The following is an 18553-nucleotide window of genomic DNA, read 5'->3' on the forward strand; positions in this document are numbered from 1 at the left end:
TAACGCTTGGCATGGGACCTGCTATGAGTTTATAGTTCTGTTGAGAGCCTAAAAAGAGGAGAGAGAAAAATTCTTATATTGTGCTTTGTTGGGTATTAGACGCAGTGGTCCACACATGTTGAAAACTTTGCTCATGTTACTTGTACTGGTTTGTCTCATGGCCTCCGTCAGTTGCCTCCTCTGTCACAGACTCTGATTGCAATATTTAAACAATGTGTTTTCCTATATAGTTACATTCTCCACAGTCTCTGGAGTCAGGAGCCAAGTTGTGGTATGACTAAACTTTGCATTAAATCTGTTAAAAAATTTCTTAATAATTTGAAGCTTTCATGACATGCACTAGGAACGTGAGGGAATATCTTTTCTTTTTTTTTTTTTTTTTTAATATTCAGTATCCACTCATTTCAGAGCCAGATTCTGACCAAAGAAAACTGAGCAATTAGACTAACTAGAACAGCTTCTCAAGGATGTAGTATCATTAAACCATTTTAACCAACATTGGTAAATGATATTTTACAGTGCATTGTATTGTATTCATTATTCATATGAATATGGCTGTTATAAGCATGAGGGTACAGTATGCTCTGTGACTTAAACATCCTTGATTAAATGACATTTAACCAAAGTTTCATGATGTTTAACTCGTGCTTTTGATACTGGTACAAACTGAAACATAAATGACACCATGTTATATTTTCAGTAGTTTTATTGAAAAATGCCTCCTCTTTTTCAGAAATAAATAAGAAAATAAGGCTGTGGAATTCACAATGTGCAGTTAAAAACATGAAGCAGCAATACTATATCCATAGTCTTGCACACAAATTCCAACTGCATTTGATATTGAAAAAAACAACAAATGACAACAACTATATTCTGATTAAAAATGCAAAACAAACAAATAAACTTACTAAATATACACCACAGACATGCAATTCCACCTTAGGTAAAATTGGCTGTGAGTTGATATTAGAAAACTGATAAATATTTGGTTTAAAATAATGTAATGGAGGCCATGTGTTACCATATTGTGAATGATGTTGAAACATTACTCAAGCGATGAGGGTAGATAATGAATGAAAGACACATACGTCCGCATGTATGAGACACTTGGTATGATACATGGTGAAGCTGGCAGGAAGCACAGATGACTGTAATTTATGGATGCAAGCATCTAACTCACCAGGAACACTGGTGTTCTGCTATGCATTCAGCATAAGTGACACATTATTCATTTTAATCTGAGTATACAATGAAGCAAATAATTTACAAGTGCACAATGAGGAGAAGAGACAAAGCTTGCTGGTCAAAAAACAGTGAGACTTTGGATTGGTTCACACTCCTGTTTGCCCCAAAGAATTCACAATTGAAGGCACTCAAAACAAAAGAAAACAAAACAAAAGACAGTACCTCTGTTATTTCAAGTGTTCATAGACCTTCATAGTGAAAAGTGTGAAAGTAACTTTAATTACAACAGGGGAGGGGATTATTTTTTATATTAACATAATTTTTCTATAACATTTTCCTTTTGAACTGTCTTCTGGATAGTGATCTCTTGCGGCGTTCGCTGGGGGAGATCTCAAAGTCTTCTTCGGGTATTGGGATAACATGGGAGTCTGGCTCACGGGGGACTGGTTCTGGTTCTGCTTGGAAATATCGTTGCATCCAGTTGAGCAGGGAAACAACATCACACTTAAAACCAAGTCAGTGAGCATCGCATTACATTGTGTTATGTTTGTTAGTCACGGCCACAGCACCAACACAGGAGAAAATTCAATATTCAGTTTAACTGTGAATATTCAAGCAGGTCTAGTTTGGGAGTGTGATAAGTTTACTTATAATACAGCCGAGGTAAAGCTGGTTCCGGAATGAAAGAAAAAACAATTTAAGTTAAAGAAGTGATGACAAGAGGAGGATAATTCCTAAAAATGTATATATATATATATATATATATATATATATATATATATATATATATATATATATATATATATATATAAAGAATCTTTCTAAACAAACCTCCAGGGTCACATGTACAAAAAGGCATGTGCTTCAAATTGGCCCTGAGCAAAGTGTAAGGGAACATCACTGAAGCCACACTGTATAAAAAAGGCATTCGTGTTGGCATTCAGGAAACAGCAGAAAACAAGGCACAAGCTCACTATTGGTGTTAAAAACTAATTTTAGTGGATTTGTGTTCATTTACAAGGCACAATTAGTTTATTTACAGATTAAAAAAAAACCTTAAGAGTTAAATGAAAGGCCTTCTTGGCTATAAATCCTCTTGGTTAGTAAGTGTTGTTGCTGCTTGCTGCTGTTGTTGTTGTTGTTGTTGTTGTTGTTGTTGTTTGGGGTTTTGGGCCATGCTCCTCCACCTGCCTGTTTTCCGTTTGACTTCAAGATGCAAAAAGGCCAGTACGCTGCCATCATCAGTTGCTTTGGCGGTTTAAGCTGCTGTAAATTGGTGTTAGTACCAGTCCATTATTAGTTGTTGTTGGTGGTGTGCTTTCTTTTTTTATACTGTTTTCAATAGTGTTCATTAATCATTTCCTTGGTGGTTATCCTCATAGAACTGAAATACATGTGAGAGAGAGCACATAGCTCAGAATCAGGACTTTCTCATGATTTACAATGCTTACGAACCTGAAGCAGGTCAGCGAGTGCATGAGATATCACTGAGATTATGAAATGACATCAACAGGCTTTCATAAACCTGAAGGTCATCGGCTATGTTAAAAATATCATGCTAAAAACATTCTCTTTTGCTGCTCCTATCAGGTGGGTATTCATGCGCTACGCTAATACATGCCATCAGTGTTATTAGCAGCATGTACGTTGTTGTTGAAGTCATGCAACATGCACCTCTATGAGGAAGGCTGCGTACCTCTGTATCCCTGTCCATTGTATGGGATCCCCACACACTGAGAGGAGTCGCAGTAACCTGGTGGGCCAGGAGGTCCCCGGGGGCCTGCCATACCGTTGCGACCCGGTGGGCCACGAGACCCAGGAGCACCAGGAGTGCCTGGAGGACCTGGTCGAGATTCACCTGGAGGACCTGGAGGATTTGAGGAGAAGCAGAGTTCAGAAACCTCAACTGACAGGACGCTTAAATCTATTGCAGGATTTGGGCAGGGCTCACAGAAGCCAAGTGGGTCAGCACAGAGGCGGAAGATGTTTCCTTGCAGAGGGAGGGGGTTGTGCCAGCTGGGTTTTTTTTATTTACAATTATATAACAGTGGAAGCACTCTCAAGGTAACACCTTGGGAAGATTAAATAAATTTGGAAGGGTGGGCGTCACATTGTCTCAAAAGGTGCAGAAAAAGCCCCATCTAGTGACCAGAAGGTCTCGCTGTCTTTTATTTTGCATAAAACAAAAAAATGTTTGTGGAACAACTTGTGGGAACAGTGCTGACAGCTTTCTGAAGTGAGGTGAGCAAATCAGGCGTATGTGTGTATGTGTGTGTGTGTGTGTGTGTGTGTGTGTGTGTGTGTGTGTGTGTGTGTGTGCGTGAGAGAGAGAGATAGAGAGAGAGAGAGAGAGAGAGAGAGAGAGAGAGAGAGAGAGAGAGAGAGAGAGAATGTGTGTGTCAGAAAGAAAATCATACCAGCTGGTCCAGGCAATCCTCTCTGTCCTCTCTCTCCAATCCCAGGACTTCCTCTCTCACCCTTCTCTCCAGATGGCCCTGAATTAAATGCACATTCACCCATACACACACACACACACACACACACACACACACACACACATACACAAATACACACAAGAATAGTAAAAACACTGTTTACACCAACCTGAGAACACAGCTGCACTCACACACCAAAAGGAACCCCAAAAATAACAAGCAGGCACTGATATGAGGCTTTAGGCAAGATGGCAAGGTGGGATGTAAAGAAACAGCAACTCTTTAACAGGCCTAAAGGAGTCCCAGCTGAACCTAAACAGTCCCAGCCGAACCTAAACAGTCCCAGCCGAGCCTAAATAGTCGCATCCGAGCCTAAAGCAGTCGCAGCCGAGCCTATGGTGAGTGCCAGGCCTGGGCTTTCCCTCTGACTGCAAGCAAAGAGGAGCAGTATCTTCTTTTCAGCTCCATTGATACACCAGCGTTTAGGGCACCTGCATGGCCTGGTGGACATTAGTGGTCTCATGTGTGCCCACAGTGAAATGACGGAGAGTGCTAGTGCCGCACAGTCAGTAACGCTTAAAGCAGCCAGTTCAAAAAAAGGATCATTTTCATTAGAAAAACAGCTACCAAAAAAAGTACATGACTGCCTGTCTGGATAAAAGTAAAACCGTGTATTACTTAATTGCTCCCAATACATGATGACCATAATCAGATCTGATATTTTGCTTTTACATTTAGTTTTCCAATTGTTCAGTAAAAATTAAAAGGTAGTGAACCTATAATGAGGGCATCCCCTTATAGTATGGTTTGGTTTGGTGATATCTAACATGAGTCGGTGACACACAGAACAGTGCAGTATGGTAGAATGATATCTGCTAAACCCAGTTTGTCAGAGAGAAATGGAACTCACCTCTCTCTCCCTGCTGTCCAGGTAAGCCTGGATTTCCTGGGAAGCCATTGCGGCCTATTCGCCCAGGTTCTCCGCGGGAGCCCGGAAGTCCAGGGGCTCCAGGGGGGCCTGCTGGGCCTGGGCTATTTCTGCGGATTTCACTGGGTGCCATCATTTCAGTGAACCGGCCCATCTGACCTTCAGAGAGCACAGGCACATGTTAGTACAGCCATTCCAGCAGAGTAGAGTGGGGCAAAAGAACAGGTTATCTGGGTTTTTTTTGGATTGGGAAATGTCTAAACGTCCCAGTTGCCTGCTGTAAATTGTTGTGTATGTTTTTGCCTTTGTGGAATAATCTGTCAGCATGAGCAGCGGGGATGTAAATGAGCCTTACTGTTGACTATCTGATCGCAGACCTGTCTGGCGATGGAGCGCATCATGGCTTGTGAGGCAAGGTCCCCCTGAGAGAGAGAAGAGCAACAGTCAGCAGCAACGTCCAGCCAAACGCGTCTCGCCCAACTGGAGCCAAATGAGAGCAAACATGTAAGCTGTCACTCACGCGATCGCCCTTGTCTCCTTTCATGCCTGTGGGTCCCTGTGCAAACGACAAGCATATGTTGTTTTACACACACAAGCCTAGATCTAAAGCTCCAAAGCCACAAATGATGCTCTCCCAATCACCCCCTTCCAGTTTCCAAACCCCCAGGGCATTCTGTCCTCTCCCTAGCCATATATTATGTCTATGACCATGCCACTAATTTCAGAAAGAAAACATTCATTTTGTTAAGAAAATCTGGAAGAACTCAGGGGGCTTTTGTTTGGATCTCAGTGAGCATGTTCTGAATACATGAGTCAAGTCTGCTTTCCTTGGGTAAAAAAGGAAAGAGACGTCTTCTTGCCACTGTATTTTACACCCACATCTGACATCATAATGTTCAGCTCTTCTGGAATGCCTTCCATCAAGGCACGCCATAGTACTTCACATCTAAATTACATTTTGCCAGTTAAAGATAATATCCAGTTCAGTAAGCACCTGTATTATAACATACAGAGAGATTTATGTTTTAAACACAAGATTTAAGAGCAGGTTTGAGTATGTACTTACAGGAACACCATTATCACCTGGATTGCCAGGTTTTCCTGTAGGTCCTGACATTCCTGGAGATCCAGGGGCTCCCTACACACACACACACACACACACACACACACACAAATACATATTGGTGCACACACACACACACAAATACATACTGGCGCAATGTAAAATTGGCCTGCCCATCTGCTCAATTATGGGAAAACAGAGAGGTCAATTGACCTCTTGCTCATTGTAGACTTAAAATCTCACGGTAAAAAAAATAATCTAACTGTAATATCAAAATCTGTCTGAACACACCATCGGTCCTGGTGGGCCTCTGGGTCCAGCTGGTCCCTCCTTCCCTGGGGGTCCCTGCATCAAGAACAGAAAATCAAAGCCAGATTTCCTTACCATGAAACAATCCGCCAATACATGCTAACATACTGCGCTCAGATCAGCAGCAGGAATCTCTCACCCTCACACCAGCGATTCCCATAGGGCCAACTGCACCAGCTGGTCCAGGTGGACCCTGCAAGGAGGTGAGAAAAAGAAAAACACATACTTACTCCTGCCTTAATTCTTGCATCTATCTTCACCTAGAAAATCAAACCGGCTTGCTGCACTAGCATTTTCCTTGTGTTAAAAAAACACTAAATCTTAATTTCTAATTTTCTTTTAGAGACCTCCGGACATTGCTCATTCCCTTGTCTTTTCCTTTTTTCCCCTCAACAATCCCGTCTCCCCTTTGCTGTATTGGTATAAGATTTACAGGGAATGTAATATATTCCAGATCCATTTCAATGGCTATTATAAACTTGGACTTCAAACTGCAGATCATTAAATGCATGTTGATGTAGCATCTGCTCTAGTGTGCTCACCTGCAAACCAAAGGCCTCCAGTCATTACATCTGTGAATGCAAAGCAGCTCCAGTATCACAAGCTGCTCCTTCTGCTAGGAAATTCAGACAGCTGTACGTCTGAGATGGGGAGTCTCAATAATTTCTAGTGGGATCACTCTTACTGTTTCTTTCTATTTTGTTCGATATGGTTCAATTTGATTTGACCAACCACAAGATGGCTATGCATCTGAAGTAGGAAGTCTCAGCAAGTTCTAGTTCACTGTTACTCTTTCTTTTGATTTTGTTCACATTGGTTTAATTCACCTGTCAATTCATTAGATTCACTAACAGTGAACCATGCTAGCTGTGGTTAAGGTACTTCTCTTGTAATCAGAAGGTGCCAGTTCAAGTTGCCACTGTTGGACCCCATAGCTAGGCACTTAATGCTCAAGTTGTGTTCAGACATAATTGTAAGTTGCTTTGGATAAAAGTGTCAGCTAAATGCTATAAATATAATTAATTCACCAGACAGCTATATGTCTGAAATGGGGAGTCTCAGCAACTTCAAGTGCGATCACTGTTACTATGTTTTGTTTGATTTGTTTCACTTCACCAACTGATTCACTAGATGGCTGTATGTCTGAAATGCAGGGTCTCAGCAGCTTCCAATAAGGTCACTGCTACTCTTTTTCGATCTGGTTCACTAGTGTGCTCAACATGCCTTACTAATGTCATCCTAAATGCCTGTTTTTCCCTCCTTACCAGCAGCAACGTATGACCTTTTATTTGAGGAATCTTTTCATTTAGACCTGCAAAACTGTGCCATCTCACTGCTAGTCCATTGGTGCCTGCTTTGCAACTTAATCACTAATCCTTAAACAATGTCTTTAAGAAATCACTAAGTCATGCACAATATCTCCCGGAAACCACTAAGCCTTGCACAATATCGCCAAGAAACCACTAAGCCCTGCACAATGTCTCTATTCCCCCATCAACCCATGGCTTTCGCTTTAATCACCTTCTCCACATGTCTGTGATGTTTCTAAACCACAATAGCTCTGTCACTCTAATATCACACTACTGTGTTGTGTTGCAACTTCTCCGACACTTGGTCACACAGTGGAGCTAGTGCCTAAGGCCCCTAGCCTGGAATCTAAAAACTGTGGTCATCTTTGCAATCCACCCAGGAGGTGACATCCTCAAGTTGCTGGTGCAAAACCTTACTAAATATATATTCATCTGAAGAGCAGCAAGCAGATATCAATGTCACTAATTCACACAACAGTCTCAAACATGTTCTAAATAAAAGCCATTCACCAGAGCAACAGCAGGAAGCAGACATATTAGAACCATTAATACTGTGCTCAGCCAGTCTGTATTTCAGATCAGATTAAATCATATGGATTCATCTAAGCCTGCTGTTAACTGCTGTCTCCTGCCTGGCTTCCCTCCGGCACGGCCACGGTCCAAACATTGCCATATGGAGCCCATCCAGAGTAGTAGCGGGGCTACACAATAAAAAATATCCCCACTCCACCTCACCCCCCGCTCTCCTTTCACAAGCCATAGAGGGTAGCGTAAGCCAAAGCTATACTCACTTTCTGCCCAGGTAGTCCAGCATCGCCAGGGTCCCCTTTCGGTCCTTGGCGGCCCTGTGTAAAACCATAATAAAAAGAAAGGAATCAGAATTTTTAAAAAACATAATAAGAAGCAAGACTCAGTAAAAACAAATTAATCTGAGTTTTCATCTAAGTACACGGGGTATGTGCTGTCATTGTGTCGAAAAACACAATCCCAGTCATGTCAGCCGAGGTTAGGGATTCGAAAGAGCATTTTTGAGGGTAGATTGTTGCTCCATTCTGCCTGACTAAAAAAGGACAGAGGAATGAGAACTGTGGCCCAGAGCAGGGAGGGGAGGAACACCAGTTAGATTTATGCATTTGCACTAGCATAGAGTGCTTTTAAAAGGTCTACAATATTGAACGCAAGGCCCAGAGACATGAAGGAATGCAAACCTGCTGCCGTAACTGCTGCGCAACTGCAGCTTTTGGGAAAATAAATGGCAGAAATAATCCCTGTTCGCTTTGCGTAGGCACGTGGAGATTTATAGCCAGCTACTGGGAACTTGCTGAGCGTGGCGGCAGGGATGGGGATGTTCAGGAGGATGGGGGTGGGGGTAGGAGATAGGGGGTTGGGGCAGAACTCACAGCCTCTCCTGGAATGGAAAGCCCGCTAGGGCCCTGCGGTCCAGGAAGACCCATCGGTCCAGGTGGTCCCATCTCTCCATGAGGTCCAGTGGGACCCTATAACAATACACATGCTCTCACATGAGGAAAGGAACCGTTTAATAATCAGGGTTATAAAAAAAAAAACCCACCTAAATAACTAAACACTGATGCAGAGTAATGTGCTCAAATAAAGGGCCACTAAATAATTAACTACTAACACCACCCAAGGAATAAGTAAATAAGCAAATAACAGCAAAACTCTGTGCAAGAGCTTTTTGCTTGATATTATATCTACTCAAGACTACACTATACTGATAGTGTAAGGATATGCCTTCCAAGGAGACATAAAAACCATTCAGTAAGTCACTCTGGATGAGAATGGCTGCCAAAAGCTCTAAATGTAAATGTAATGTAAAATAATGAGAGAATGCAGAGACAAAAAGGCAGGCATATATAGTACTTACAACAGGGCCAGGTTCTCCTCTTTCACCCCGAGGCCCCTTGCTACCAGGTGCGCCCTACAAGAGGAAAACATTTGGAGAGATTACAGAGAGAACACTGCAGGTAACTGCTCATACAACCAACCTTTGCCAGAGTAAACATTGCATTTTAACTACCCATGAATGCTGACGTAGCCATAAATGTTAATCAGTAAGTAAGAATGTCCTTCAGGAAAACCATTCTGGAATTATGGCATTTTATGACATGATATCCCACTCATATGTAGTTTGTCTGAGCTAGATGGCCATACCAAAGCAATCTAAAGAGTCATTATCTTTAAATCTTTATTCTGCAAACCTTCAAAATTGCTCATGTCAGGCTCATGGGTGCTAATGCATGGGATGTTAACACCATGGGAACAGTGCATGCTGCATGCTTTAGAGGGGCTGTTTTTATTATTCACAAGCCTCTAAAGTGTTTAGATTCCATAACGCTAAAAATCGTCCTGTGTATTTTACAGTCAACACTGACTCTGACTCCTGTCCTGCACATACTCAGTGCGACATGCTTTCTTTTCTAGGTACTGCAAAAGGCTCTTACCACAGGGCCCTGGGTACCAGGAGGTCCTGTACTGTCCGAGCTGCATGTGCAGGCATTGGGAAGAGCTGGACATTTGGATTCGTCTCTCTTGAAGAGGAAGAGGGAGTGAATAATTAAATGAGGCACTGGTCTAGATGACAGGAAAAGTTGTGGTGTTCAAGCATTCAGCAGTTTTTACACAATGACAAGCCAGTTATTGAGAGCAGCATAACTGCCTGAAGTGCAGGCTGGACTCCATTAAGAGGACACTGCCCTTATATGCTGATCTGAGAAGAGCTCTATGGCTTCCCCATATGTGATGTGGAATTGTGAGTAACTGATCCTGGATCAGCTGTAAAGACCCAACACCCCCACACCCCTGACACATTGTGCTCAGGATGAGGAATGTAAAGACAGGGAAAGCAGTAAATTAGTGACACACTCGGGTTGTCTGCAAGCTATTTCGGAGTTCCAGCTGTAGTTCCATTTAAACACTTTTCTTGTCCTTCAACTGTCAGGAACCTCTAATCACATCCAAAAGCTGCATAACTTCATGTGCCTTCAAAAGCAACAATTTGCGATTAAGCAACAACAAAAAAAGAAGAAATTGCGAGCCAGCCATCTTCATGACTTTCATAGATGCACATGCTGTATGGAAATCTTTACTTTCTTCTTCCGGGAAACGTGGCCTGCATCAAAGCGTCTTTCCATTTTGTAGGATGATAAACCTTCTGCCAACACGTGCACTAAACTTCATTGTGCTGCAATGTGCCACAGCAAACATATGAGAAAAACAGCTTTAAAGTACCGGTGTTAATGACTCCTTAAAAGTGGGGGGGGGGGAGAGACAGGAAAGACAATGGTGACACAAAGGGCCAACTACACAGCAGATGTTTCTGTCATTGGCTCCAGGCTCAGACACATGTATCGTTTATGTCAGCATTTCCTGCAGGAGAGATCAGTTTTGCTGAACACATGACTGCAATGTCAGCTCAAACACTCCAGCTGACAAAGCAAGGTTTCAAATATATGGCTAACAGTATATTAACCACAATCATATCACACACACACGCACGCACACATACACACACAGAGCACAGGAGTTTGAGAAAGACCACCCAGAGTGAAGTAACATGGACACAAAGACTTTGAGATGTTTAGGATGCAGTCTGTCTTCTTTTAGCTGCCTCTTACCATTGAGGGAAGGTCACAACATCTGTCGCGACTTGTCCAGCCCAGGCTGCAGATAATGTCAAACATCTGGATCTGGAACTGCACACCACAAAAAAATGAAACCAGTTGTTGAATGCATCTTTGATGGAAGCTTCGCTTTCAAAAATTAAAAAAGTAAAGAAAAGGGTAAATATAGACAGGATGACAGAAACAGATAATTGACACAGACATCACAGTAGGGAAATCCATCTGGCATTTAGTTCACCAAGCCTAATAAGTATAATAACTAATATAACAAAAAAAAAAGTATAAATTTACATGACTGATCATTTCAGGCAGGCCAAAGTGCTAAGCATGTCCAGTGTCCAGTGTTGTCCTGCACTGTTGAACTTACTGTTGCAGATTCTCCCTTGGAACCAATTGACTTGGACATTTTGCCCAGTACTTGATAGCCATCTAATGATGTGTTTCCAGCTTCCTTCATTTCTTTCTCAGCCACCTCCTGGCAATCCACATTCAGCCTGACGCTTTGGGGGGAGACCAGGATGTGGAGCTGGAAAAAAAAAAACACCAGGATTTTAAGATGTTGAGTTATGTCGAATCTTTAAGAGGGCTTTCTAGTACATAGCCTCTGTGTCTACTACTGTGTTGTTCAGGTTCTCTGCTAATCTTTATGTGATCTGGGCTGTCCACAGCTTCTTATTAAATTCAAGTGTTCTTATTATTTGACCCTTAGGACACCAGGTCAAACATTGACCTGAAGCAGAAACGTTTAATGGCAATGAACATCGACAAGTTGGGGGCAAAGTTCTGTGCTGCGAGAAATGGCGAGATTAAGAAATCATGCAACTAAGAAATGGTGCGATTAAGAAATGGTGCGATTAAGAAATGGTGCGATTAAGCCTCTGTTAACATCCCTGCAAATGGATGCTGAGTTTAAGTGACCAGCATTTGGATGCTACATCACAGTAATGTATCTCAGGTCTGCAGCCAAGATCAGGTTGTGCTTGGCTGAACGGAGCACAGCTTTCCCATCTTTCAGAAGGGCGAGTGAGAAAGGAGACCCAGCACTAAAAAAACACGACAGCTGTCTCAGCCAGGCTAGGTCTTTGGGTGTCTGTGGAAAGCCTTCTCCTGCACACTCACACAGTTCCACTCTGGGTCCACCGCAGGCTGACGTGACAAAGGCTAAATGGATTTTGAATGGAGAATGACATCATTGGGGACATGCTTCCAAATGTGCGCCAGAGTAGTTTGTCAGATGGATTGTGTATTTAGGAGGTATGCTGGAGCAGAATCCTTTATCTTCTGTGTCTAATTAAACAACATGTTTCAGCATTGTGAGTAAGCGATGTCATCACTATAACAACAGACTGTTTACATTTCTCCTTTAATAAATGTACCATATGTGAGAGGCTCCCTTCACCCTGAGTCAGAAATATGATGGCCAGAAATCTTCAACCTCCAGTCAGGTTTACTTTGTTCCAGTGGCACATTACAGCCATTACATACATTGACGCATGGCATATTGCCATCAACTAACACCTTGCTACTGGGTATCCTGGCAGTTGATGCTGTTGGCATAATCTTCACAGGCAGTAATCTGCATTAGTTCATCTAGCTCTGGTAATCTCTAGATTCTGTTCTATAATAATGAAACTGGAAGCTCAGTGTGTCAAAAGCCAATAAGTCAAAGTGATATAATACACACAATATAGTAATTAGATACAGGAGGAGAGATTATGTCATCGTCTATTTCCTTGGGAAAACAGTTCAGACATTAATGGATTTCCCATACTGTACAATTAAGAGGTTTTAATGATTAGTCTATCACTGTGGCTTTTACCCAATATCTTTCATGCCGGTCAAATTAATGAATCATTCCAAATGTGCCCTGACCTGATATCCATTATAAAAATCTATAAATGGGAGGGCATCTGTCCCAGTCCTGTGCCACACAATTTTGACAGTGCTTCAGATATCCATTCATATTCAAGTGTCCTAGTTTCAATGCTGTTGACATCTCCCACAGAGAACCAGAGTTGGTTCTTTTGGCATTACCAGGGAGGACACAACCTATAAATCAGAACTGGGCTTTAAGATCTGCCCCCACCCCTCCAAATCTCTAAAAACTCATAGCTCACAAGTCACAGCATTATAGCAGAGAAGATTACAGGGAGCTTTAAAAAATCAAGCTATGAACATTAATCAAAAGAGGGAGTGAATGCACAGGCCTAAATCATGTTTGTTTACCCAGCATTCATTGGCAGGGTACAGAAAGATTTCATAAGCATCCACAATAACTGAAAGTGAGTCGAGTGCCATGCACTCAAGGGTTTTTACATCTCCAAAGACAAAAACAAAAAAAAGGAGGGAAAAAGCATTATGGATTGTTGTTCTCCAGAGAGGGGAGACCTGAAAAGCATGACGGTCAAGTTTGCCATGTGAATATAGTGCACGGTGCTCTGTTTCGCATCTTCATGAGCTGCTGTTCATGCTGTGCAGAGCTGCTGGAGCTCTGTCCTGATCACCCTGCTGTGTGCTAAGCAAAGCGCTAGGCTTCAGGAGGAAGGCTGCAGGAAGGGGGGCAGTGGGCAAGCTTTGGCAGAGAGCAATGGCATGAGCATCCAATCCATGCCCAAGCCTATGGGGAGGTAAACTGCAAACACTGATCTAGCGCACTTTGACTAACCACAGGCATTCCCACAGCGGGAAGCCTGCTACCTTATACAGCCTGACACACAGCCAGGATGTAGTCCAGACAGAGAGAAAGCCATGAAGATGTGAGGAGTTGTGGTGAGGGGTAGGAGAAAGAGAGAAGGGAGAGAGAGAGAGAGAGAGAGAGAGAGAGAGAGAGAGAGAGAGAGAGAGAGAGATGGTGAGAGACACTTCTCCCTCTTCGTTGCCTGGCATTTTAGTGGTTTATGATGTAACTGTTTAATGTCAGTGTCCCAATATTTTCCAGCCATCCCACCAGCAAACAGCTCAGCTGTGTATTTAGTGGCCTTGCCAAACATGCTTATAGATTGTTGTGAAAGTGCAAGACCTCACTTTTCCTCACCCTTGTTTTCTATAAACATGCTTGTGAAGACCACTTGCCATAGACCTTTCCTGTTCAGTCTATTATGAAGTCTAGACATGCAGGCATTCAGTGTTGTTAACCAGCATCAGCTACAAGCAGAGCAGTTATCCCAGGTATACATGCCATCAGTTAGCCTGATACACTCACAGGGAAGGAAGCATATACAGTGCAGGCTCAGAGCACTCCATAAAGCATTTTGCTTCACACAGTTAATCTGTTTGTACAGCATACTGACTCATAATTGTATAAATATATGAGTGAAGCTTTCACTAACTGGAAAGCAGCTAAATCAATTTAAATCCCATGAGATGGATTTCTTAGTCCTTTAAGAGCATGGTTCATAGTTCTCATCCTCCAAACTGTGTCATGCAGACCAGTTCAATGGCAAACCCAAAAGATATTATGCCATGTCTAATTAACATCATCCTAAAATATTCTGAGCAACCGGACAAGGGATTGACCCCAGGAACAACCACAGAAATGCTCATATGAGTTATACATCACACCCAGTGGCTTCCTGCTAAAGATCTGAAATCATACTTGCTGGAATGCCTGCTATTCCAGATATCCCTATTCCCTGGTCATCAAACACAAGTAGTAGGCCTGACTGGAAAATGTCTTTGATAGGTGCCAAACGTCATGCCCAAATGCAAAACTTTATTTAACCACTTACAGGGTTCCATAGAGAGGGTGAAAAAACAGCATCATTTACCTTGTGGAAACTCCCATGGAACATTCTCTTCACTTGATGATTGTCAAATGTGACCCGCTGGATCTCCCCCCGAGTGTCTTTGTTGTAAAATGCTAGAGTCTGGCTGGAGGCTGCAAAAAGATTGCGATGGAGAATATGTCATATTGCCCTCCAACCACATATTATTCTCAGTGTCACACAAAGCTCCCCAAATCAGAAGAGCACAACCCCACCCCACCCCCCAAGCTCATATCGGGTTAGAAGCTGTGAAACAGTGCATGAAAGATGCATTTCTAAAAATAAGGGATTGCCTGGCTCTTAGCAGGGGAAGAACATCAGGAGCTGAGAGGGAGAGCGCAGTGAAGGGTGGGCCTGACCTGCTTATTGAATGAGGCAGAGCAGGGGCAGAGTAGACGCAGAGCAGGGGCAGAGTACGGAGACAGAAGGGGCAGAGTGGAGGCAATGCAGGGCAGAGCAGGGGCAAAGCCGAGGCAGAGCGAGGGTAAAGAAGGGGCAGAGCAGAGACAGAGTGGAGGCAAATCCGAGGGAGAGCAGGGGCAGAGTGGAAGCAAAGAGGAGACAGAGCAGAGCCTGAAGCCTGTAGCCTATTAGATACCACTGAATGTGATTTGAGGACAGCCAACTAAATGAGGGAGAAAAACAATCCAAGAAGGAAAAAAAAATAAAGGCATACATCTGGTGGGCATCTTATCTTTTTAATGGCCTCCAGTCTCCAAAGTGGCAAGCTCCCCAAGACTATGTGGTCTTGGGTGCTGGAGTTAGACTTACGATCCAGGGTGACGCCGACCTCGGGTTTGTGGTTCTTATCTGACACTTGCCAGATATCAAAGGCCTGTTTTGGTGAGTCAGGAAGTAGTCGGACCATCAGAATGATGGTATAAGCTGCAGGCAGGCCATCAGGGTGGATGTCTCTGTTAAAATCAAACAACCTTCAAACAACAGCATCATCAGCAACAACTTGTGTCTATTTTAAGTAGTATAAAGCATCCAGTGCATAATCTCGAAGCCCAATTTTTATCCTTCTAAAATTGCCTCAGTCTAGGTACAATTCCATCAAGAATTTTCCTTCACCCAAAAATAAATATTATATGCCAATTAATATAACTGCACAGTTCATTCAGGACACAAAACACCTTGGCAAAAATGCTTGACTAAAAATACAGCATCCAACTTCAGCTAAAAGCATAGGCAGGTAAAGACCCAGTCAGTCAATCATAAGGTAAAGCTGGTTTAGCACACTCACACTGAGGGCTGACTGATGAATGCGTCCTTGTGGAGCCTGTATGCTGTGTAGCTGTTGAAAGAGCCTGGCTCCATGGAGACCCCTTTCGTAGCACCATACATCTTCTCTGTCAGATTAAAGGCCTCAAGCATTCTGAAACCTGAGTTGAAAAAGCATGTTATAAGAGAGTGATATGTACAAAAAAGCTGCACAGATAAAGATTGAGTTACATAGATCTTTAAATGTGCCTACCGGGTGATGTGAAGCTGTTCACGTAGATTAGAGGACAAGCTGTGAAAAGACAGATGTTCACACACAGATGTACAACCCTGAGCTCATGAGCTGTAAAAGCACGCATTACCTGTGGTGGGACCTGCACTTACAGGAGGAAGCAGTCTCACAGATAAAGGTGACCAAGTTTTCTTGTATTGTGGCAAAGGCATCGAAGTCATCCACGACGAAGATGTGACGTTCACTGGGCTTGCTTCCGATGTTCTGGAGCTCAGCGTAGTCCACATCAGCCACACCCACCACGAACACACTGTAACCTGAAATGGGGCAGCAGATCAAATCCTAAGGGTTAGCACGATAAATACATTCACTAGATAGCTAGAGGGTTGTCATGCATAAACCTATGAGATTATTGGAGCCTTTTATGTCCTGAACAGTTGAAAAATCAGTTTAAGTTAATTGCTTTTTTCATTTCAATAAAAATGCTGACTTTGGCAATTTTTGTACTCTTAAACAAAGACACATTTACATCACACTATCACGCACGCAGACCAGAGCATTCCCCGTTTCCCTGGCAACCTCAGTTCTTCCTTGTTTTCCCACTCGTATGTTTCCATGATTCCCTGTCTCCTCCCCTTTCGTTCCAGCTGATCCTTGTTTCACCTTCATTAGTGTGTCTACTTACACCCTGCCTCTTGTGCTTCTGGTTGTCGGTCATTGTTTAGTAATCTCCCGTTTGATCTCACTTCTCGTTCTTATGTACTCGCTTCCCTTGCTCCATGTTTAGTTACCCACTCTGTTACTTTCCTTATTCATGTTCACCAGTTCTCTGTTGTTCCCTCATCTGTAATACTTTCTCTGTTTTGTCTATGTTGTTTTTCCAATAAGTATTTGTCGAACTTATTCTGCTCTCTTTTCCCGTTCGGTTTTCTCTCGTCTCTTCCCTTAGTTTAGGTTTCTCTTCCCCTGTTCATGTACGCAAGTTTTGTCTGGTTATCCTTTTTAGTTCTACTTGTGTTTTTGTTGGTCATCCTACATAGCACAGTTCTGTGTATTCCCACCCACTAGTTCTAGTCATTTTTCTCATCACTTTTTTGTGTGCAATGTGAGTCTTTGATAGTTTGAACTATATACAGAGCCAAATTTACAGTTGTGTTTTAAATACCACTATACCAGAATGGCTAGCATTTTATATAGTGCACTATTTCCCTAATAGTGGGAAGATGTCAAACACAGCCTCATTATGTCAGCCTTGTGTGCTAAACATGAGCATCTTACCAGCATGCTGCAACTTGGCCGCATTTTTCTTCACTTCATCCTGAGAGCGTCCATCAGTAACTGCCACAACTACCTTTGGAACGTTCCTCCTCATTCCATTCTCAGAAGCAAACACCTTTTCGTATACATACTTCAGAGCAATGCCTGGGGCCCAAACACATAACAAAACAGTTCTTACCTAGTAAACATAGTCCTTACTGAGTAAACAAAGTGTTGATATTTAAGTACTATGGTTAGTCTAGGACGAATGTGAGTTGTTTTGATTGGTAAAATAGGAGAGTAGGCAGGAAAGGTGGGAACAGGTGTGTTGGAAGGTGCTACACCTGTCTTCGTGTTTCCTCCCTTGTAGTGGATCAGCTGGAGTGCCGCCAGGGCAGGGCCCTTGTCATTGTAAGTATTCATCTTGAATTCTGTCTGGGCATCATCGCTGTACTGCACAAAGGACACCTGATTCCACAAGCATGGGGAAAGGATCAGGGTGGGACATGCTGGATGCAAATGTGTTCAAACAAAGATGGAATGTGATTAGGGTGGAATGATTCATCAATGTTGTATGGAAATTGCAATTTAGAAAGAATGCAATTTTCAAATTGAGATGCAGTTTGAATAAACATTACTAACAATATTGTAATGATGCCTAAGATCCTTTACCAGACTCAAAACATTTTTTATTGTCTTCTTATGATGATCATAATTAATAGCACTTAAAAATACCAGTATCTATGTAATTATGCAATTATGCTTCGAGGATGTTTGATACTGAAACATGAATACACACCTGCACTCTAACTTAAAAGACAACATAAAATCATAATTTGACACCCCCACCCCCCAGTCTTTCAGCCATAGATGTTATTGATATAAAGTATTCTCGTGTCAGGATAAGGAAGCTCTCGGTTGCTCTCGGTTGCTATTGTTATTTTAGGGCACATAAGAGTTCATTGGGATACAGTGAATACCTGCATACCTGCATTCCTGATGGGCCAATGACATCAAAGGCTCCCATGATACTAAAGACGAACTGCAACACTTTGTGGAAGCTCTCTTCACCAATGCTCCAGGAGCCATCGATGAGGAACACCACATCTGCCTTGGCACCTTTGCAGACTGAAGCAGAAAAACAACGTAGGGAAGAAAAGCAGATTTAGTGACGCTCCTGCAGGATTCCACACGAAGACCAGCAC

The 18553-nt window shown here is 42.6% G+C and overlaps 1 protein-coding gene across 1 annotated transcript in view; it reads right to left on the reverse strand.

Annotated features, from left to right (window-relative positions):
- Positions 1-688: 688 nt before the first annotated feature.
- The window catches only part of col12a1b (collagen, type XII, alpha 1b), a 64276-nt gene continuing 46411 nt past the window's right edge, over positions 689-18553 (reverse strand). Inside the window, 23 exon segments of the mRNA XM_035524284.1 lie at positions 689-1640; positions 2882-3052; positions 3603-3680; positions 4531-4707; positions 4904-4970; positions 5069-5104; positions 5615-5686; positions 5903-5956; positions 6060-6113; positions 8022-8075; positions 8631-8726; positions 9116-9169; positions 9693-9779; positions 10866-10943; positions 11239-11397; positions 14639-14748; positions 15407-15549; positions 15882-16020; positions 16113-16151; positions 16244-16408; positions 17370-17513; positions 17693-17816; positions 18337-18476. Coding sequence (XP_035380177.1) covers positions 1510-1640; positions 2882-3052; positions 3603-3680; positions 4531-4707; positions 4904-4970; positions 5069-5104; positions 5615-5686; positions 5903-5956; positions 6060-6113; positions 8022-8075; positions 8631-8726; positions 9116-9169; positions 9693-9779; positions 10866-10943; positions 11239-11397; positions 14639-14748; positions 15407-15549; positions 15882-16020; positions 16113-16151; positions 16244-16408; positions 17370-17513; positions 17693-17816; positions 18337-18476 — 2372 coding nt within the window. The 3' untranslated portion in view covers positions 689-1509.

The sequence above is a fragment of the Electrophorus electricus genome, chromosome 3 (assembly GCF_013358815.1).
Source record: "Electrophorus electricus isolate fEleEle1 chromosome 3, fEleEle1.pri, whole genome shotgun sequence".
NCBI classification, from domain to species: Eukaryota; Metazoa; Chordata; class Actinopteri; order Gymnotiformes; family Gymnotidae; genus Electrophorus; species Electrophorus electricus.